This window comes from Colius striatus, chromosome 12, assembly GCF_028858725.1.
Source record: "Colius striatus isolate bColStr4 chromosome 12, bColStr4.1.hap1, whole genome shotgun sequence".
Classification (NCBI taxonomy): Eukaryota; Metazoa; Chordata; class Aves; order Coliiformes; family Coliidae; genus Colius; species Colius striatus.
In genome coordinates this window covers 3,882,807-3,906,257 of record NC_084770.1, presented here as the reverse complement: position 1 = coordinate 3,906,257, position 23,451 = coordinate 3,882,807, and the positions used below count along the sequence as shown (strand labels likewise).

At 38.7% G+C, this 23,451-nt stretch overlaps 1 protein-coding gene across 1 annotated transcript in view; it reads left to right on the top strand.

Annotated features, from left to right (window-relative positions):
- Positions 1-23,451, top strand: part of SPSB4 (splA/ryanodine receptor domain and SOCS box containing 4) — an 86,005-nt gene that overhangs the window by 15,293 nt on the left and 47,261 nt on the right. Inside the window, exon 2 of the mRNA XM_062005864.1 lies at positions 7,570-8,423. Within this exon, the coding sequence (XP_061861848.1) occupies positions 7,730-8,423 (694 nt within the window). The 5' untranslated portion in view covers positions 7,570-7,729. The remainder of the gene's footprint in view (positions 1-7,569; positions 8,424-23,451) is intronic.

The following is a 23,451-nucleotide window of genomic DNA, read 5'->3' as shown; positions in this document are numbered from 1 at the left end:
AAAAGACGACAACAAAATTATATTAGCTGTTTGAGGAGCACTGCAAATGTTAAGCCATTAGTGAATGTCTTTTCATAAAAATGTCATAGAGGCTAAGTGCTAGAATCATCCATTGCAAAATGTGTATATAGACACTGTGAGAATGGAACCATCTTTTATGGAGTCTGGTAAGTCTACAACAGCCTTGTGATGATGTAGATGCCTAGAGAGCTGCTATTAGTGTTCCTCCTTATCACCATCCTAGAGAGCTGGTTGAAGACCTGGACTCTGTCACAATTTATGAAGGCTCACCAGGACTGGAAAACTGACACATGTGAAATACTAAGACTGAAGCTTGAGCTAAGGGCCAGATTTTCACTGGAGAATGTCATTACAGTTTCCACAGTTGCAGTAAAGTTCTGATGAGCAATTGTGTCAAGGTAGAGGAGCTCTTGTCTATCTGATTGTCACTTCATGTTACCTTTAGACCTTTCCTCAGTCCAGTGAGAGGTCATCTTTGACATGTCCCTTGAGATCTGCTGATGGCTGGACTGAGGAGTGATATTTCTCAGGAGTCTTCTCGTCTATGTTTTTCTCACTTTTTGCTTTTTAAAGACCTCCTGGTCCCCTGTAGATTACAGCAAAAAAAGAATTGCAGAGAAGGAAAGGTAGTGGGAAGGTGTTCAGACACATGTGAGGTCATTGTTAAATGAATGTTCTGGTTTTGAAATTGAAGCTGTAGGGGTATTGATCCTCTACAAATTTGTAGAGGTAGAAAGTAAAATAAATTGTCTGGAAAAAAAAAGTGTTAGGCTGGTGAAAAGTAATGATGACTGGAGAGAAATGGCAATATCACAACTTAATTAGTCCTTTGGCTTTAGGTCTGATGTGATCTGACACCTATTGATATTACTGACTTGGTGAAGCATGGCTTAGTAGAAATCTGAAATGGCAAATGATCCAGAAAAAAAAGCAAAGTGGAGCTGAAAACATAGTTCTTAATGTTAAGCCTTTTTCATGTGTTAATTTGCTCTTTTAATATAATCCTGATGCTTGAATGTTCAAAATGGCTAAGTCAGTCATTCAGGAAAGACAGGAAGGTATTCACTGCAACAGAAGGATGGCTGAAGAATTAAACGTGTGGGTTTGTGCCAGAAGAGTGAGGAAAGTTTTAAGCAGAAGCTCATAACTACTGAATTTAGACATGAAGTTCACCTGTGCCCCTTGAAGTGACCATGGAAATTTGTTCCACAATTTGGGCTACTGCCTAAATAAATGGTTCTGCCTTTCAGCTTTGTGTTGTTTTTCTCTCTTTCATTATGCCAGAGCAAGTGTTTACCTGACTGTCTGATGTGCCAGATCAGAGGGCTTATCCGCTTGAAAATAACCTGGCAAAAATTTTATCTGAGTTACTTTTCCAAGGCAGACCCATCTCAAACCCATTTGAGTGCAAGTGGCTTCAAGATAAAAGACATGAATGAATAGGAAGGAGTGGCAGGAGTGATATAGGAGCTTGAACATCTATAAGTTTATGGTAATTGTGGAGTCACATGGGTATTCCTGCTAAGTACTCTGAAAAGAAAGTAAATGCTTCCTTTCAGAAACTTTAGAACTCCAATGTAGTCGTTTTAAAACCTACTTGCATAGTAAAAAAGTAGTTTTTATTGTATTATGCTAATATATTTGTTTTTCAAACTATATTGCTGTATTCTGAAATTGTTACACAAAAACCCCCTGTTTATGGAAATAGTGTGGCACTTTTTTGGGTCAGATTTCATGTTTTTTCAAAATGTAAATACTTGCATCTGAAACCAACTTTTAAGTATCACAGGGCCAAATTCCAGAAACACATGCAGAGCCATGGAGGGCATAAAATCAACCCCAAACCCCACATCAGCTCAGTTCCAAAGTACAGTAAATGGAAGTATTTAAAAATATACATTCCACTGTGTTCATAGCTACTCAAGATTCTTTCTGAATTCTTCATCATATGACTAAACTGCTTCAAACTCTGGTGGTACAGATGGTATGGTATTTTAGATTATTCTAATTCCAAGCAGCTAAATGCACAGTCTATTCGAATAACAAGATTATCTTGAATTTTGAAACAATTACATTTTTGTAACATTACAAAACAAGTTACTCTTTACAGAGGAATGTCCTTGGGATTTTCAGGATTTGCATTCCTTTCAGGAATTGAAGAATTCATAACTTAGTGCTGCATTGTTCATCCTACATATTAAATGTCATTTGCTAAGTGTGCATGCAGCATAATTTATTTCTCTGTAGTACAGGATAATTTAGAGTATCCAAGCATTTTTGTCTGCTTGCATTGTTACTGTATATTCCCAGTTTGACAAAGGAAGCCAACATTGTTCAAAATAGTCTATAAATCAGCAACGTTGGATACCAGGATCTATAGTTGAATCCAAGCTGGCCAGTCTCTTTAGGGTGCCAAAAATGTGCTTAATTCATTATCACCCTCAAACAGTGTTGTCATGGTTATATAGCTGTTTGCATGCTGGGAGCATATTTGACAGACAGTGGGCCTCATGCCTTTATATTGTCTGGAGGTAAATGTTCTAGCTCTTGAACTTCTAAACTCTTTCAACATCTTAGCACAGCTGCTGTTTTACTTCTTCCTATTCCTCCTGTGGAGATGTTAGGATCAAGGTTAGATTCAGGATACTGAAGCACTAAGCATTCATTTATCTGGGAACAAACAGTTTTGATGCCCATGGAAAGGAGACTTTGGTTCAGTCTCCTGTTGCAATTTTCGTTACTGTTCAAGAGTCCTTGCTTGCTGGTGACAAAGCCCAGGTTGGCAGGTGAGGTGACAGTGAAGTCTGGCTGTGGGAAGGAAAAAACCACCAAAACTAGGATCAATAGCAAAAAGAGTGTACGAACTGCTGTGTGGAAGTTGGAAGTGCTGGTAGATAGAGGCATCACCTTCTCTGCTTTTTCTCTCAGACAGTTTCACTGATCACTATCATTAGTTGGGACTCAGCTTCTCACTTTTTTTTGTGTCAATTTGTCAGGATTAACCTAAGCCTTAACAAGTTTTTACTGTAGTTTTGAATTGTGTTCATGTGGTGTCATTTATTATGAATATTTTTGAAGCTTTCATAACTATAAATGTTGGAAGCTGACTTTGCAGAAAGCATATTTCTTTTATCAGTGTTTATGTTCTACCGATGATAATGTACTAAATTGTTAAAAAATGCACCCTATTTAATTACAGCAAAGGGATATCCCAGCAAGCCCTTCTCTGGTAAGTATAATTTGTGTTTTTATTGTGAATAATTTCCCTAAGTATTTTAGCAGTCTGCATGAGGACACTGTGAAGCAATGTCGACACCCTTTTCCTGTTTGGACTTGGCTTGTCCTTGTACAGTATGTTTAATCTATATCATCATATTCTGACAGTGTGGCATGAATGTGAAACTGAGACAAATCATTGAAGTTACAAAGACTAACAGTCTTATCAACAAGAGATTTCCATTTGCTGAAGGAGTGTACTAATGCAGTTCCTCTCTTTTCATGAAAACAGTGCTTTATTTTCCACAAAATAACTTTTATAACAGGAATAACTGAAATTTAGTGTTCCAGTTGTAGAATGTGTACAATATACATACAATATACAATATTGTATAGGTCATATATTAAGCCAGACTTAAATATTTTCTTATTTCCTAACTCTTGTAGTGTTTTGGAATTACTGGAAAAGCAAAGCTTTGGGAAACCCTTCAGAGCTGTACAGTGAAAATGCTTACTCCTTTAATTTCAGAATATTTATGTGTCTAGTGAGAAGATACAGGCAAGGAAATCTAAGTTTCTCTAAGTACTATAAGATTACAGAAAGTCACAGCAGTTGGATGATGGTGCTGTCTTTTGGCAAGTTCTTATTAGTTCAGGAGACGTTAAGAAGGCTTTAGAACCCAATATTTCTGTAAATGGTTTCAATGGTACATAATCTGAAAGGAATAATCCTCTGTCCTTTCAGATTGGCCCACAGCTTTTATTGACCCCATGTGGTGTGACCATCCAGTGCTGCAGAGAGGAAGCCAGTTTGAGGTGCTGTTGCCAGATGACTTAATAGTCCAATTCCCCTTATGAGCATTGTGCTTGGCTTTCCCAATGGCCTCTGGTGTGCAATAGTTGCACAACTCCAAGGAGAGAAGCTGCCTGGAGATGCTGACAGTAACAATGTGTTATTCCTGAGGCTTCTGCGTCGGAAGTTTGATGTTACCTGTGGAAGCAGGGAGGGGATGTATGTCAGTGGAAATGGGCTGGGCCCTGGTGAGCTGTGCTCCTCCAACAGCAGCTTCTGACAAAGTGAAGGACAGGGTGATGCCTCTTCTGCCATTCCTCACCTAAATGTGGATCTCTGCCATCAGTTTGGTGCAAACGGACAGGATACAGACAAGAAAAGGGAATAGATGACCTTGGCTTTGAGACATGTTCCTCCTGCAAGCAACCAATGAGACTGTTTTGAAGTTACCAGGAGGACTTTCTGCATGAGTCACTCCCTGTGGAGCTCAAGTTAATGTTTCATGGGTTGTGATCAGGAGGCATGCATTGCAACCCCTCACTGCCTCCTCACATAGAGTTTTTATGTCTGCTATTACTAAGCACCAGCAATCAGAGCTGTTAGATCATAGCAGCACAGGGCTACACCTTTATTGCTATACTGGTACAAATTATTAAATGTTGACTTTCTTTTTCATTTGCTTGTTCAAGTCTACTGATGTTTGAATGAAATTAGTAGGGCTATAGTTGGCCTTCTAGTAGAAACAGAGAACAGCTATCAGCTACAAAGAACTAGAATGAGAGAGTATGGTATGATGGATGGGAGAAAAACTGGATGAAAGGCAGTTTTTGAGCAGTACTGCTGCTTAGGAACTACTACATCTTGAACACATCAGAGTATGATTTTTACACTATTGTTCAGTCCTATGCCCATGCAATGCTATTTTGCAAAATGTTAGTTATGTAATTAAATTCCATGGTAATGTCTGTATGTGGACAAAGACCTAATATTGTAAGATTGAGTTTCAAACAAAAGTACTTAGTGAGCACACCTCAGAATGAAGGCACAGTTGTGCCTATAGCAAGGTACTTAAAATGATGCATTTTACTCCTCTGAATTACTGATCTATTTATTTGCAGCCTATTTATGTTACAGTTTGGGGCATATTAGGAAGAATATCTGTAGCTTGCCAAGAGAGTCGCTTCAGTGTTTATAATATCTTGGTGTTTTGCCAGGTAAACATCTGTGCCAAGTTTAGTTTCTCATCTGATCAGGAAGTGATACAAGAGGATGCAGTGAGGACTTCCCCAGCTGTCTCCCCATAGCACCCTGACAGGAATGTGCAATTGTCTTGTGCTTTAAAGAGAAATTTTCAAAGGCACGTAGAGCAAAATCTCTGAGGTTCCCTTTGAACATCTGACGTTTCCCCTTTTCATATCCTGTCAAGATCAAATAATCAAGCACCTTTTTAAAAGGAGCTACCCAATTCTTGAGCATGTATCCTCCTAGGCAAGCTTGCTTACCTGATTACATTCACTCCCTGTTGCTTTGTTGTGTGTGTATTGGCATCACTATTTCATTCCCCCAGGATTATTAGTGTGGAATGAAGTATTGAACTTGCTTCAGTGAGCCAAATTTGCCATCATAGCTTTGAAACAATTTAGGAGTGCTGCGACAGTGGATGTGACAAGTGTCAACTTTTAATGTAGTTACTGTTTCAACTTTCAGGTTCTTTTTATATGGCTTGGAAACAAAGAGAGGAGATTGTTCAAGCTGATGTCATGGGGAGCTGCTGTGAATTGCTCTGAATCCTGCAAGCATGATACGAGGGGCTTGAGGGCTTATGTTTAATTTAGATTTTTAAAGAAGATTAGTTGCAAAATTGTGGTTGTTTTATGCTCAGGTATGTGCATATACCCACATGGCACCACCCACCAGAACGTAATATTTTTGTACAGTACCTTAACTATCATATGGATTTGAAAATAAACTTTTAAATTTTGTTTGGAAAGGAAACTTTAACGTAACACAGGTGTTATTTTATTTCTGTATTTAATACACACAGAAAACACTTTACATGATATTAGCCACTGTAAATAACATAAGACTTCATGCACTTTGAAAACGTGGTTGGATGGTAAATTTTGTAGTTGTTCTTTTCCTAGATTTCTCTTTTTATTTCCTTATTTTGTCCATACATGTTTCTTACTCGTGTTCTCCCAGAAAGAATCTTTGCAGTGAGACAGTCTATCTGGGGTAGATGTTCTTTAAAAGGAAGAAGATGGACATGTGACTTAACAAGTAAAGTCTTGCAGGATGTTTTTTTGCAAGACATTTATGCCCATGTCTTCTGTTTGGTGCTTTATGAAAACCAGCTGTCACCTAGGCTCTTCAGACTTTTGAGAGTGTGGTGATTTTTGCTGCTTCTTGGAACACTTCATCACTCCCAGTACATACGCAGAGCGGGTATACTCAGCTCTATTTGAGCGTTCCCGGGCTTGGTACTTATTTTGCTAGAAGACAGAGGTATGTCTCCTGGTGCAGATACTTTATTTAATCCCATGTCAATCATGTACTTGAGTTTATAGGTCTTTGTTTTGATTCCTCTAGTATATCTACAGGTTCTGACTTTCCTTATACACTCTACCTGAGTTCTAAAATGTGATTTAATCTAACTTATACAGGCTGCAAAGAATCTTTCCTGGGTGCTTTTTACCACTTCAAGCTAAATTACAATAATGACTATGGAAGCACAGGAAAAAAAACATTTCAAAATCATATATTTCTCTGAATGTCTATTACTGTTTTAAATATATAAAACATGGTTTAGGCTGCCATCCAGTAGCATGAAGAACATACCTAGTGGTGGTAGCTACCCATTAGCAGGCTTTTCAGAAGAACTGAAATTGACAGTCTTTTTGTCCTTCCATGATTTCTCTTCCCTCATTCCCACTTTCTTTAGAACCTTTCTAAAAAGCTAAAGCTTGATGAAATTTTGTGTTTTCTCATCTTTAAGAACAGGGTGTATTAAAAGGAAACATTTAATTTTTGCAGCCCTTTGGTGTTGGCTGCATTTGTTTTAATAATGGCACAGAAGCTGGAAGCCCTCTGTCGTACCCCTCTGCTCAGGGAAGAGAACAGCTAGAAATAAAAGGAGGTTCTGACATAATACATAATGCTGGCATACTACAAAACAAAAGCCTAAGTGAAAGTGAAGCTACCACTGGACATAAAGTTTGTCACTGTTGCTGGGGAATAGCGTATGCCTTCTTCAGGACTGCTGTGAACTTGGCCAGACAAAATAGGTGGAAGGGCAGAAGGTGGGGAATGTCTGCATCCTATTATGAATTGGAGGAAATGACTGTCTGTACTCTGTACACTGGTGGGCTCAGTATCCTGCCGGCAGGCTGGTTAGCACTGTAGGATACTGAAAAAAAAGTGGTGAATTGTCAGCTTTCGTGTTTAAAATAACTACTAGCGATGAGAAGTTCTTTAAAAATGTGCTGTGGGTTTTTTGTTGGCTTTCTTAAACTAACTGGAAACTTTCTGTTTTCTTTCAGGAGTTTATTCTCTGAAAACGTTGCTGCTAAAAAGCTCCAAACAGGACACGTAAATCCACTCAGCTTGTCAGGTCACTGGCTCAGTGTAAAAGTGCTTTCATGAGGTAACATTGGGCCAAAGACAACTTTTCTTTCTCCTTTGTAAATCTGAAGCCAAGCAATGGGCCAGAAAATCTCAGGGAGCATAAAGTCTGTGGATGTGAGGGAGCCGCCTTATAGACCTGTTAAACGAGAGCTGAGAGGCCCGGATTTTTGCAAACCGGCACGACTGGACATGCTATTGGATATGCCCCCTGCCAAACTGGAGGTCCAGTATAAACATGCTTGGAACAACGAAGATCGCTCCTTAAATATATTTGTAAAGGAAGATGATAAGCTGACTTTTCATAGACACCCAGTTGCCCAAAGCACAGATTGTATTCGAGGCAAAGTCGGCTACACAAGAGGCCTACATGTCTGGCAAATCCACTGGCCCACGAGGCAACGGGGAACTCATGCTGTGGTGGGTGTCTCTACAGCCGAAGCGCCACTGCACTCAGTGGGATACACATCGTTGGTTGGTAGCAATAGTGAATCATGGGGCTGGGATCTGGGACGCAACAAACTCTACCACAATTGTAAAAACCAGCCTGGGATCACATATCCTGTCTTTTTGGAACCGGATGAGTCTTTTGTACTCCCAGACTCTTTACTGGTGGTTTTGGATATGGATGAAGGGACGCTTAGCTTCATGGTAGATGGACAATATCTTGGAGTGGCCTTCAGGGGACTAAAAGGGAAAAAACTTTACCCCATAGTCAGTGCAGTTTGGGGGCACTGTGAAATTACAATGAGATACATCAATGGACTTGACCGTAAGTGTTTCCATGTTTCTTTTTTATGCAGTCTTTCAGCTTTTCTCATGCAGGATTTTTTCCTTTATCCTTTTGTAGTGAACAGAGTGTGCTAGGGAGAGGAAGAGCGGACTGTGTAATGAGTGAATCGCATCCCATACTTACTGCCCACAAGTAATATTTATCAGTTGTGTCTTGTAATGATGGCATGGATTTGGCAAGCAGAGTGGCAAGCGATCTGTGTCCAAATCAAGTGAACAGGCTGAGAAAAAAAGATCTTGAGAAATTTCCTGGGTGTATTTAAGAGTAAAGCCTTTGTTTACTGGAGGATGTGTTTTAAATGTGTGGTTTTCAAATAGAATTTGTGAATCCTGTAAAAATTTCCTGTAGTAGTGGGAGCTCTTAAATGGTGTGCATAAACATACTTGAATTCAGGGCAGTAGGCTTCCTTTCCAGAGTTGCCTTTCCAGGACCTTCAGAAGCAGCTGTGGATCTCCCAAGATTCTGGGAGCTCAGGTGAACTCTTCCTTTAAGCAGTTTTTCTGAAAGAGAGCTCTGTTGCTTAATTCCTTTCAGAAGGTGCTCTCTCAGGGCAGTTTCTTCTCCAGAATTCTGGGATTTTGGATTAGCATTTGCTGTTCTTGTTCTGAAGGGGTAATAGCAAATTAAATTGTTATGTAGTAAGAAGCATTGTGTTGCTGCTTGTGACCTTGAAGTAGTAACCCACCAGAAGATGAGTTGCAGAACTCGATCTTGTCCAATTCTTCTCCCTCCTTAGGAAGACAGCTCTGCCAGGTCCATGCACAGCACACATTTGATCATGCCCAGTTATATGCAATCAGTTTATTGGCTGCTGTGAATTGGGGAATGGAAGGCTGAATGAGGTAGTAACTGGGAGTTTGTTCAAGACCTTATTATCTGAGCCATTGGAGGAACCATGAATGAAAACATACAGATTTACAAAAATGGATTATTTTTCATGGTTTTGGGGCTTTGAATGGAGCTTGGTCTTGTACTCTTGTTATTATTCTTTATTTACAATGCCTGCCTTCCAATTAGCAATTTCTATAAGAATTTAATGTTCCTTTCAATTGAGATGGGATTGTATAATTTTTTTCCTGTCAAAAATTAATCCTCCGCTCATTAGACTTGTATCTGACATACCAAGTAGAAACATAATTAATTAATTTGACCCTGTTTAGTATAGCATTTCATAAATATCTGCCATAAGCACTGGGAAGAAGTATCTGTATCCACAGAAATCCTGCAGACTATTACAGCCAGATGTTGAATGGCAGCTCCCTGAGTGGTTTCATACAGGGGAGCATCAGAGGATCATAAGTATTTTGCAATTACTCATACATGGCTGAGAGTAACGTGCTGACAGCTTGCCCCTCTTTTTTTTGGTGTGTGTGGTTTGGTGGTTGTTTTTTGTCTGCAGGATGATGGGGGAGATACTTTGCAAGCTGAGTAATTGTGTGTGAAACATCTCAAAATACCTGCCAAACTAAGTGAAGTACAACTCAATTTGGTCCACCATGTCCACACAAGGAATTGTTCTACATTCCTTTTGTAGCCTTCACAGGGCTGCTCAGGGGAGCTCCATAGAAAGATGAAAACACAAGAGGAGAACATTAATGAGTTTGGTAGAAATTATAAACTGAGAGGGGCTAAGTGGAGAAGGATAGCTGTGGTCTGTGAGATGGCAGAGAGAAAAATTCCCATCCGGTTTCCCGTGGGATAATTCTGCTGGAAGAGGCGGGATAGCTTCCTAAACTATCCCTGAGAAAGCCAAAGTAGTCTTTTTTAAAAAAGCTTGAAGCCAGGGCTAAAAGTAAACTTGTAAACTGAACTTCTTTGTAGGCCTGGGCATTAACCTGATCATGTGAAGAGGAAGTTTAAAGGAACTTTGCTGTGGGGCAATTTGACATCCTGGAATCACATCATTTATTATCACATATTCACTGATATATTACTGTCCTGCAACAAAAACAGCATTCAAGAAACCAAAGTAGCTTGTTTAGTTGGTGCTCTAAAGCAAACACATTCTCTCCTACGTTAAAAGCGTTTTGTCTGACCAACTCTTGTGTAGGAGTGTGAGTTGGATCACAGCACTCTTCATGTTCTCTCCTGTAGCACTTAATATTACGAATTTTTGTAGTTTTTAATTCTTGTGAAAACTGAGTAGATCTTGAACAGTGAGCATTTGAGCATATATATGTGTGGGACTTCTGAGGATTTTTTTTGTGTTTTTTTGTGACTATTTTCTTGTTTTTTAATCTTAAAAAATATCTTTTTTTTCTTTCCTGGAAATATCATACCTCTCATTGCAGTTTTTTAGTAGATCTGGCAATACTAATATAGCTGTTCTTGAAGCTGTGCTGTCAGTGACTTGTAACTTGCAACTCAGTGATTGATTGTTACTGCTCAGAATGCATACCACAGCTTGTGCTGGTTGGTTTTGTGGGGTCTTACAGAGCAAATGGAGACCTCGACTGCAGGGATTTCTAGTGTTTTCAATACTTGCTGTTTAAATAGAAGACCTTGGAATACTTTAAAGGCCTGTGTATTTCAGTTGCCTGGCAAAGAGTGAAAGGATCAAATGATGGGCTTGTGCAGCTGCAGTGAACTTAAAGATATGTTGCAGGGGTAAATAGACAATGCAGACTTTGAAGTATGTTAATTACTGCATAGATGGCAGAATGGTAGAAGGATAGGGCTGTAGGTCAAAGATCAAGAACTTGTGTGCCCTCTGTGTGCTCCTAGAATAGTGCTGTAGTTAAAATCAATCATAGTTCTTACAGCTGCATCTGATACTCAGAGTGTTCTGCCTCAGAAGGTACGGCACATCATCATGCAGTCCTCAAAGTAACTTTCACAAGCTGGTTTTTCACTTGTGTTTGAGAGACTTGGAGTTGCAAATATTTGTGAGGATTTGCAAGGGGAGGCAGGAGACAGGACGGAGAGTGCTCATCATAAGCACATTTAGTTCTTACCAGGACAAAGTTCTTTGATCAAATTCAATCAGTATTTACCAGGCTGATGTTTGCCTGGTTGTACAGAGTTGTATGTCGGGCTTCTGACTCATTGCCTATTGCAATAATTAAAACCTCAAATAACATAAACGTAGTGTATGTTATTTTTCAGATGCTTTTTTTCATCAGCATATGTACATGTTTATGAAAGGCTAGGCTATTTATATCTGTTGTCTGATGAGGAGTCCTGAAGACTATTTATAGACTGGAACAGAAAAGTAGCGAAACACCTTTGTGTAAATGTACTTTGGAGATCATGGCTGATACATTGGTACTGATGTGTTTAAACATAGCGGTGGGGAGACAATAAAACTGTTCTGCTGTGGTAAACTTGGTTATTGAGTAGGTGAGTTGGATGCAAGTAATTTTAAGGGTCAGAGTAAATCACTACATTCAGCTTACCTACTCAATGATGAAGCTTTCCACCACAGCACTGTTATGTTGTCCTTCCACAGCATTCTTTGATAATGCCACTCATAGAATTAGAATTTAATGTCTTCCTAGGTGGGGGGGGAAGCAGGAGGAGAACACAAAGTGGTGGGTCTTCTGTTATGTTGTTTGGTTTGTTTTTTTTCCCCAAGCCATCTTTGTGTGAGAGTGTAGAGTTGGTTGAAATGTAATAGCAAGTGCTGACAGGAGAGTTTATGGTGCTCTGCTGGTCTTGGGAGCCATCCCATGTGCATATTTCAGCCCAGCAGACTCTCACTAGTGTCGTGAAAAAACATCTGCAGGTGTGCATCAGCCTTGGATTTCTGACTCTGTCTAAAAAAATGCCTGCTGTTAGAACTTTCATATTTATTCATCCTGTAATGTGCATGCTTACTGAAAGTGCAGTGCTGGCTGCTACAGCTGCTGCTGTGGAGTGAAGCATCTGCTGGGGATATCTTGTGGGATCATGAATGGTTTTAAATAAAGCTACAACTTGACAAACTCTTGCCTAAACACTTGAATGTTGTGCATTTGCATGAGGGAAGGATAAGTCAATGTTTAAATGACCTCTAACATCCTTGAAATAGCATGTGAAAGGAAAGAATTCTGAATTCTGTATTATGACACATAGGAAACTGCAATAACTGAAGATTAAAAAATTACACCTCACTGCCATCAGTTAATATATATTTTTATGTCTATATATATATAATTATAAACCCTGAAGCTATTTCTCAGATATGACTAAATTTGACAAGAATTTGGGATAATGCTGCCCAACCAACTTTTCAGTAATAGTGTCTGATGTCCATCACAGCCATATTTTACTCTTAGAATTGCTGTTGCCTTTTGAAGCTCCCAAAAGAATAACTCCTGTTTTGGTTGAAAACAGATTGTAAGCATCCCATCAGCTTCCTTATTCTCTTCCATTGAGGAGATTAGCCATCTTGTCTTCAACTGATTTTTTTTTTTCAATCCAAGAATTACTTTTCTGAGACATTTGGGAGAGCTGATCTTTGTGCTTGAGTCTCCTTCTTCTAAAATTAGCAATCAATGTTGAATTCAAAATAATAACTTCCGATTTCCCTTAATAGTACAATAGTACAAGTACTTTGAAATATTCCAGAGCAGACTAGTTACTTCCTTTTGTGTGATGTTTATGGTTATTCTTGCCAATTAGGTGTGAAAGAATGCTTCTTGAGCTTGATATTGACATCCCATTGTGGTTACTGTGCTAAACCTTGCATAGCCTTTAACATAAATTTGAAAATAAGTCTAATTTGTCAAGTTCTGGGAGCTGGAAGCATTTGTCTCAAAAGAGAAGATGACATTACTTAGAAATGAAATTTATGGAAAAGGCTGAGAGAGCTGGGGCTCTTTAGCTTGGAGAAGAGGAGACTGAGGGGTGATCTCATTAATGTTTACAGATACATAAAGGATGGGTGTCAGGAGGATGGAGACAGGTTCTCAGTGATGTCCAATGATAGGACAAGGGACACTGGGTACAAGCTGGAGCATAAGAAGTTCCAAAGAACCACAAGGAATAATTTCTTCACTGTGAGGGTGATGGAGCACTGGCACAGGCTGCCCAGATGGGTTGTTGAGTCTCCTTCTCTGAAGACATTCAAACACACCAGGATGAGTTCCTGTGTGATCTACTCTAGGTGGTCCTGCTCTGGCTGGGGATTTGCACATAGATGGTCTTTCGAGGTCCCTTCTAGTCCATGAGATGCTGTGATCCTGTGTACCAGTTCATATTTTTTACCTACACATCTTTCTTGTAGTATTTGAGACTTATGAACAAGGATCCCTAGGCCCTCCTTCAGCAGTTACTGACCAATGTCCTGCAGCATATTGCCAATTTTTAGCTTCTCTGATTACTTCTATTTCATTTGGGGATACAAATATAATTGAGAGTACATGCTTTGAAATCACTTAAAACAAGCAAATAGGTGGATTAAAGCAATCATCCAAACAGAAATTCTGGGGTCCTGTTTTTATGTGCCAGCAATCTGTTTGCTTTGCCTACAGTGAGCTGATGCAAACATGAAACTGAGGATATTTGGCGAACATTGAGTTGTTCCTTCGTTCAAAGAATAGTAGCTCATATTTCTGGATCTTGCACTCCCTTGTTTGCCTGGCCTCTCCCAGGTTTGGCTGCTGCTGGGGCTTCCTCTGCATCTATAGGCTACTGGGAAGAACCTTTGGGCTTGTCCTACATTTTAAGTGTGGGTAAGAAGGGAGCTCAAGGTGCATCTCCTCTGTTTACTGATACAAAAGTTTTTGGATGTGTGGTCTATTTGAACCTTTCACTCTTAGCCTTCAGAAGGCCACAGCTTAACCCTTGAATCACTTTCAGAACTGTTATGGTTTGACATGACAGCCTTTTCTGGTAGGGGGGAAGGGACTGTAAAGATGGCTCCTATAAGAAGTTGCTCGAAACTCTCCCCAGCTCTGAGCCAGACCCACTTCTGGGTCTGAGCCAATTACATGCCTCCATGATCACTTTTTTAAGAAGCTGGAAGAGGAAGATTCTTCCTGTTTAATCCTCCTTCTGTCCCTTCTTTTTTGGCTGGTGGTGGTGTGAGGAGTGGGAAGAGAGAGAAGCAACTATGCAGACTTTACAGCCCCTTCCCAGAGAAGGCTGTCATGTCAAACCATGACAAGATCTTAATCTTCACGAGTCAGATATTGTGAAGGCTGACGTTTAAGCCCCAATAACAAATTTGGAGCTATGTAGCTAATAATAGCGGAAATGCTACTTATAAATACAGACTCTTCCCCTTGGAGGCCTTTTAACCATAAAGAAATCTAAGTCAAAATCAGAGAATTATTAAGTACCAGGAGAAATACATAATCTCTCATCAGACTCTGGGTTTCCCACAAATGATTTTAAATGAAAATTTTTAAGTGGATGTTTTTTTGTTTAAACCTGTTTGATTTGGATGATATTTGTATAATACATTACTCGGGAGATTGCAACAGAAATAATGTAGTTTGAAAATCCAGTATTGCTAAACTTTAGGAATAATTTTCTCTACAGTCATGTAATCAGAGGATGAAGCGGTAGTAATTAAGCAGCTAATGCTGTGAAGAAGCAATCTTTAGCTTTGAAGCTAATTTAACAGGAAACAGCATCTTCGTTGCTACTGCGGGAATAGGCTCATTCTTGGGTGTTTTTTAGTCTTCCTCAATGTGCATCCCCCTTCCCTGGGTTAAATGCATTCCTTGTCCTTCAATCCTAGTTTGTTGACACTTTCTAATGTATTTTCAGCCTTTTCTCAGCAGGTTGAAACCACTACATCATCACTAGAATATTCCACTCAGTTAATTGGCTTTTTGCCTCAGCCACCCCCTGTCCCTTCCTGGTGGTCTGTGCATTATACCTCTCCAAGATACTCTTTTTTTCTTTTTAATCCTCCCACTTTCCTGTCTTCCCCAGCTGTTTCTTTTCTTTTTTTGTACCTATGCTTTTATCAATAATAAATTCTTACCTAACTTTTTTCCTCATCACTAACTTCAAATAGGCAGGTTTTGTTATAGTAACAGCAAAACATTAGGTGCAGCGTCACCCTTTGAGAGGAAGAACATTTCATTTTTGTGGTTTAGCCCCAGCCAGTATCTAAGCACCATGCAGCTTCTCACACATTCTCCCTTCCCCCCACCACCATGGGCTGGGGAGGAGAATTGGGAGACAAAAACCCCCAGAATTTGGGGATTGAGACAGGACTGGTTTAGTAACTAAAATATAGTAATAACTGTACTATATGGTAATTGTAAACAAAAGGAATATAACAGAAAAAATTAAAAAACCCAAAAAATCTAAACCAAAACAAACCCCAACCTAAGTGCTGCCCAGTGCAATTGTTCACCACCTGCTGACCAATGCTTGAGCAGTAATCCTCCCCTTGTACCAACTCCCCCAGTTTCTGTACTGGTCGTGATGTTCTGTGGTATGAAATAGCCCTGTAGCTAGTTCAGGTCAGCTGTCCTGGCCATGCTCCCTCGCAGCTTTTTGTGCAACCCCAGTCTGCTTGCTGGCATGGCAGGCAGAGGAGCAGAAAAGGATACTGCACAAGCACTACACAGCAATAACCAAAACATTCCTGTGTTAACAACTTTGTTCTTAGCCTAAATCCAAGCCAGAGCTCTGTGCCAGCTACTAGGAAGAAAATTAACTCTTACCTCAGCTGGAACGAGAACATTTTGCAGAGAATCATCTGATTATCTCAGGCTTATAGCAAATAGTTGCTTATGGAAGTATGTATCTAAAAAGAGCTGCTCAAGCTCCTACATATGTCAAGTTAGCCTTGTCTTGTTTTAAAAAACTTTGACCTATTAAGACACCAAATGGTGAAGCCTCCTCGTGCAGTGTAAGGCACTCATTAACTTTACACATAACTGGGTTGGTTTGTTTTTCCATATTATGATCTAGTCTTGTTTGTTTGTTTAGAAGAGAATGCAGTTATCATTGACTTAAAACATAAGAAGGTGCTGGTGTACTTTAAGTTCAGTAGCTCCTAAGGCTAAGAACAAACATTTGTAGTTCACAGCTGTGTTAGTGTTTATTTGCATCCTAACATACCTATGTATTTTCTTTCTGCTCTGGTTCATAATGGTGCCGTGGCAACTGCCGAGAAAAAACCCATGTTAGTGTGTTGGATCATGTTTCCACTGATGTCTCATGTATTCTCTTTTTAAGAAATAAGAGCCTTGAAGAGCAATGACTACACTTCTCAAATTTGAAGTGAGTGTTGTAATCTCAAGTTATACTTTTGTTATCATATTTACTACTCAAAGATAGCAATTACAAATTTGATGGCCTTGCTTTAATCCTTTCGTGTACTTGCACGAGCTACAATGCTGGAATTGCTCAGCAGTGTGAACTAATTCTCACAGGTTTCTATTAGAAGGGGAAATTTGTAAAGGGTATTTATTTTTGAATTTGCTCTATCTTTATTGCTGTTGGGCATTGTACAGCATAAATCCAAGCTTCAGTGCAAATAGTGATGCTTCTGCAATACATTATCCAGTGATATTTTAACTTCATTGCAAAAAAAGTGTGCCATGTCCATTTTGACTATGATTTCATAAAAGTTTCCTCCTAAGTTGTGTTTTACTTATGATAATACTTTATTTTTCTCCATAGCCGTGAAAATTTCTTCCCTTCTTTCTCCTAGATAGTGTTTCACTCCGGTAAAAAGTGATCAGTTCTGCTACAAATCATCCTTTTGTGTTCTTTTGCTGCCAGCATTTTTTTCCTTGAATCATTTTCTCCCCAGTCCTCTGTGGATGTGAGCTGGAGTTCCTGTGATTCCCTGAGATAGCCAGTGGGGAAACCTGACAGAGCATGACAGTTCTCAGATTCATTTTTCTGTGGCATTTTGAAGATAACAAATAAGTCCTGCTGGTGAAGACAGGACTGGATCAAAGCTACTCGGCTTCTTGTTGGATTTGTGCATGTACAGAGAGGTTAAATAACTTCAGTCTTTCACTTTAAACTGTTTTGGAGTGGGACTGATGATCAGATCTGTCTTCAGGCCTGTTATCGAGCCTTGTTAAAAAACTTCAACACTAGAAGTGTGGGATGGGGCATTTCAATCCTCAGTGCTGAAACTCAGGGTTGAGGCAGAGGAGATGTTACGTTAAGAAGTTATTGACGCAATTGAGCTTTCTGTATAAGGGCTGTGAGGTCTCTTTCAGTTCAAATATTTTTAAATATTAGTCAGTAGTGAAATACAGAAGGTAGAATGATGATGCTCCTAAGATGATTTCTGTTTGTAAATGGAAACAAACTGAGCATTTCATATAGCTGTCTGTGCATTGGTCAGGATTCTGCATCGCTGGTTTGCAGTTGCACATCTTCAACCTTGCTGCTAACAGGATCCGTTGCGATGGGAAGATTATTCGCTAGTAACATCAGACTACTCTAGTAGTGCTTGTTCAGAGTGGACTTAGCAAGCTTAACTGAGGCAGGTGTCCAGTGTTACCTCAGACCAGTAAGTCAAAACTATACCTAGATTTTTGATTTGACATGCCTAAGAAAACAGAATTTTCGTCAATGTATCACCCTGGTATGAGGGGTAACAATGTAGTAGGATCTTGCTGCCTTATGTCAACATTTCTTTTTGCAAGTAATGAACTTCCAGACCTAGCATATCTTCAGACTGTTTTTTGGGCTTTTGTGGGATTTTTTTTTGTTTTTTTAAAATTTTTTTTATTTTAATAGGGGAGATTATTTATTACCTCTGTCTTTGTCACTTTCTTATTCCTGGTTGGTCAAACAAATGATCTTTTTCCAGAAAAGTGAATTTTACTAAACCAAAATGAATTTCGAGCAAGGAAGTAGTTAACATTAAAAAAGAATATTGAGATTCACTGTTGCATTTTCTCACAACAGCTGTTTTTATTTATATGCATATTGCATCTCCATTGCAAATAGGAATTCATGTCTGTGTGTATTGTAAGTTTAAAGAAGCTAAAGATGGGCTTCTGCTTTTCAATAAAGAGTACCTAGAAGTGTTTAATAATATTCTTGTGTATGCCACTGAATAGGCCACAAAGCCTTGATACAGTATCTTGAAGGTAAAAAAAAAATTGCTTCCTCTGTGGTTTCAGCAAGTTTGACAGCTACAGTATATTTAAGCAAGAGAGTGATTAGTTTCTTTTAGATCCTGGTGCTTTTCCTTATTTCTTGTAGTGTTTACCTTTTTTTTATATATCCTCTTGAGCAGACAGCCTGTAATTGCTCTTCTGTTCATCACAACGAAACAGAACATGGGGTTATACTTCCTCACACTTCAGAGTTGAAATGCTTAAAACTTCTGAAAATGCCTTCTTTCCAAGTAATTCATGTTATGTAAAAACTGCTGTTTGGAGAGAGGCTTTTTAGAAGAGCTTTCTCTATAAAGGTTAAAATAATTTTTAAAAGTGTAGGAATCAGGGTTTTTTAAGCACTTGATTTTTTTTTTTAATAAGTAGCAAATTTTAGTTTTAAAGCTGGCATAACTATGATGGGAATAATAGATTTTCACTAAAAAGAAGAACTTGGCCCAGGTAAGTTGCATTTGGTAAAACACATCATGCAGCCACAAGCACCGTACCAGAACCTGGTGTTCAGACAGCTGCAGCCTGGCAGAGTGCTTGGAGTTTTGTGTACCTTCAGTGTGAGCTTCTCTTCCAGACTCACTTTAAATTAACACTTGCACTTAAAAGTTTGCAAGATTTTGATGCTGATGATGTCAAAAGCTGCTCTTCTAAAGAAAGAAGCACTGTTAATGAGTGACTTGAGTTGGACTGGACTGGAACCTACCTGTGTATTGGCTTCTGAAGAAATGCCATTTAATTTCTTAATTCATTCTGAGTTTCATTGCACTGGAAGGTCTCCTCATCACCTATGTGGACTCACTGTATCTTTGTTATTTTAACTAAAGCAATTGCTTTAATGGACTGTGTATGGCTGTAGCCATGACTACATTACTGCTCCTTGTGTGCTTGCCATATGTGTAAACAATTTGCTGATTTTAGTGGTATGACCTATTGGCCTTTGCCTGTATAAACAAATGAAGGCCAAAGTTCAGAGAGATCAGAGGGGGAAACTTTAAACATCCTGCAAAATCTGCAGTTCATTAAGTGTACATTAGTATTTGGTTCCAGCCAATCCTTTTCTACTTCTAAATAATTTGTTCATGACACGTTTAGGAAGATAGCTTTACCTAGTGCATGGAGGCTTCAGGGAATGTAATTGCCTTGGTTTTACATTAAGAAAACAGCTTCAGTGGCATTGTCTTGGGAAGGGAAGTAATACTAAGACATACTTTTAATTTACATTGAGATTTAAACGTTCAAGTTGTGGGGACAGGCTATTGGAGAAAGGGCTGTAGATACAAAGAGTGAACTGTGTCATGAGAGGCAGATAACCCAGAGGCAACAGGATGTAATGTGTGTCAAGGGAGGGGGAAAGGTAAGAGGTAAAGTGAGAAGTCACAGGAATATATATCCGAATGAACAAATGTGAAGAAAGCTTAAAGAGAGGGGACAGAGAAGTAATGTAAGGGGGTTAAAAAAGGAAAAATGCTGAGGTTCTAACAGAAGGAAATAGGTCTTGATGTAGTAAGCCAAGCAGCACTTAGTAAAGAAAGGTCAGGGCTATCCAAGCTCCTGAATGACCAAACTTCCCTATTTACTTTCTTTATCATCAGTTTTTCTGGCAGGAGCACAGTAGCTCAGATTTCAACCCCTAGTTGCATAGGGAGGATTGAAAATTCACCTGGCTCCTCCTGGTGTTAAGCACAGCCATGCAGGGCTTTCCTGAACACCGGTAACTGCTTGTTTTGCAAGTCAAATTAAAAAGTCTGTGTAAGTCAAAAAACTTGATAAATATTTTCTGTCTTTTCAGTAGGATAGCTGTGGTGGTGTTGGCATCTCACAGGTTCCTTTGTTGTTTGTGACTTTACAACTGAACTTTTCAGTTTGAGTAGAAATGAATGAACTCTACTATTTCTGGGTTGGAGAGGCTGAATAAATCCTTCAGGTTTTTCTGACTGAACTATTCTTAATTTCTGATGGACTTCTGTGTTTGTAAAATTATTTTCGTGCTTTTGTGAAGACATAGTAAAATTTAAGATCTGTTATTTCTACAAAACAGATCTTGTATCCTCAAAAAATAATTCTATTGCTTTCTAGGTATAAGTGGTTACCAGTAAGAAGTTTAGAGCATTGTATTATTTCATAGGCCAAATATGAAGCAGAAGCTAAATTGTCTATAATACAAATATTTTTAAAATCCCTCATATAACTTGCTGTATCTGAAATTCTGGAGTTACAGCCCTTTATCCTGGACAACATTTCTGAATTGAAACTGGTAAATTGGCAGCATGAACAATGTTAGCATCTGTATGCAAACAACAGTGTCCTGAGAATGCAATTTTTTTCCTAAATCGCTTATGCATAGAAACTTCCAGGTTTCCTCTGGTCAACTTTTTCAAACACCTTTAATACATAATCATATATAAGATATAATCTTCAAATATTCATGATTCTAAGTTTGTCTTGAAAACATAATGGAGATGGAACAAAACAGAACAACATTTTAGACTTTGTATCAATGGGAGTTAACGCCTACTACAGCTTCTCTGGATATGGAGGAGCAGCAGTTCTGCTTCTTAGCCACATGCTGCTACTCTGGTTCTTGAGATATCCAAGGTTTAGTGTGGTGTTGAGATAGTAGATGTGAGAACCTTCCTGGGTGGAGGTATACATAAGATGCTGCACACATGAGCAGTTGGTGAGTGAAAGCTCACCTCTGAGAAGGAGTTGCAGTGGAAACTGACTGGAGAGTGGCCATTTCCAAAACTATCTAAAAAAGTGTGCCTTTTGGGGCAGGGAAGTGTGTATGTATATCTGTCCACTTAAGAGGGACCTCCCTTGCAATGTTTTACTGTTGTTCTTACAGATTTTCCTATTGGGCAATATAGTATTGTGGAAGTAGCCTGTCATTTTGTGTGCAGTGCTACTTTCAGAACAACAAAAACCTTTACACCATTGCGGAGGTTGAGTTTCTCAGCAACCCGCTTGTATAAGCTCATCAACAAATCTCAGAGCTCCAAGTAACTTCTCCTAAGACTAGTCATCTGAAACCACCGTATGCTTTCTGTTCCCCAGATTTCTGTGTTGATAGAAACTTCCTTAAATTGCAAGTATGAAGAATCATTTTGTGTAGGAAACACGAGTGAGCGTAAAATCTGAACGTCACTTTTACCCCACAGTATATACTACATCACTTATTGCACATTATTTTGAATTATTGTCATTTTGGTGAACAGAAATTCACTTTTAAGTGTACCTCTTAAATTTATAAGATGTCTTAACTTGTTTACTGTTAACAGTTTATTACTTCAAATAGGGAGTATTTTATATCTTTCCTATGTAGATAATAACAAAATACTGTATCTGGTAAACAACTTTCAGTTTTCCTCCTATCTTTTGAAGAGAACAACTTACTTGCAAATGTAAATATTCAAACTCAGCAGGAGCTCTGCCATTAAGTGGTATTTATATATGTGCATTTTATATTCACAGATCCTAACTCACCCACAGATAGCATTCTGATTTCAAGGACTTTTGGTGTCGTGGTGAAGTCCTTTGCAGATGGAAGGGAAACTACTACATGAAAATAGAAAAAATGTGTTAATAGTTATTAGACAGAAGGGAGCTGAATTAACGTTTTGTACAATTGATTTTCCATCAGTGACAATTACTTTCAATAACAAATGTTATTATTTGTGGTTAGTCATCTTATAGAGAAGATAAGATACAAACCTCATGGATTTTAATGTAGTCTTAGGTGCATTCTGTCTTCAATGCACAACTGCTTTTGCAATGTTAATTGTTAAAAAATGTTAGACTTTAAAAATAGACCTTATGAGTAACTCTACTTGAAGTAACACATGAAAGTAGGTGTTTGGTAAGTGAAAATGGTAATAAAATGTTCCCTCTATATGGGATGTTGCTCAGTATTAAGAAAAGGAAAAAAAAAAACCCACAGAAGAAACCCCTCTGCTTTTTTCAAGCTTTTAGGATTAAGATTTTTGAGCCAAAAAGGCAGATGGTAAATCCATTTCCCAATGCTAATCTGACAATGATGTTCTGATCCTCTGCGGAGCTCAGTAAAGCTGTGTGCTTGTCTGAAATCCACTGGCTGCCAGTAAAAGGTATCTCCTCATGTAAAAAGTCTTATCTGTTGATTTAGCTGGTGATAGAGGAGTGTCTGAAGCAAGTATGGGTAATGCTATTTGTCTAATTTCTTTGCACTAAGTATTATAAAATTATTCTTTTTCTTTTCAGGAGGCAGGGAAGAAAAGTGCTATAATGTCCTATAATGTCCTTTTCTTGACTGGACAGCTGTAAGCCATCGTTTACTCTATTTTTTTTTCCCCCTTTGTGATATTTTCAGTATTTCTACAGATTTGAAAAATGGTCCAGCTGATTCAGCCAGTTTTTTTTCTGCTTTTTGCAGAAACAATATTTTAGGATAGTCTTTTGAGGTAAAAAGTGAGAAATGACCTTTGAAGAAGTTGATGTAAGCCAAGGGAGTGAGTCATAAAAAAATGCAGATGTGCAAACCTCTCTAGATGTATCTTGAACACATCTAAATTTGAATTCTTCCTCTGAAAAAGCTCTTAAAGTTTTGTGGTTTTTTTAGAACAATTTTCTTTGACTGTCAAGAAGTCATTAGTTTTGTTCAGTGTTGAAAATCAGGATAAAACCAATTCAGTTGTAGAGCAATCCTTTAACTGTAACCTTGCAGAATATGAAGATGGATTTAAAGCTGATGGGTAGGGGGTGCACTGACTAAAGTCCCTTCTGGACCCTTGTTACTGGTGATGTTGGGAAGAGCCTGTTTTGCATCTCTTTATCAAAGTTTATCTCAGTTGCAGGGTTTCTTAAGGTCTCTTTGACAGTTTGGCATCTTGCTTCTGTATTTTACTCCGAGTATAATAAATTGGTGAGCAAATGGAGCCTTTTTTCATGTAAGGGACTATATTTGGTATTACATGACACTTTCAAAGAATGAAATCTTCTGG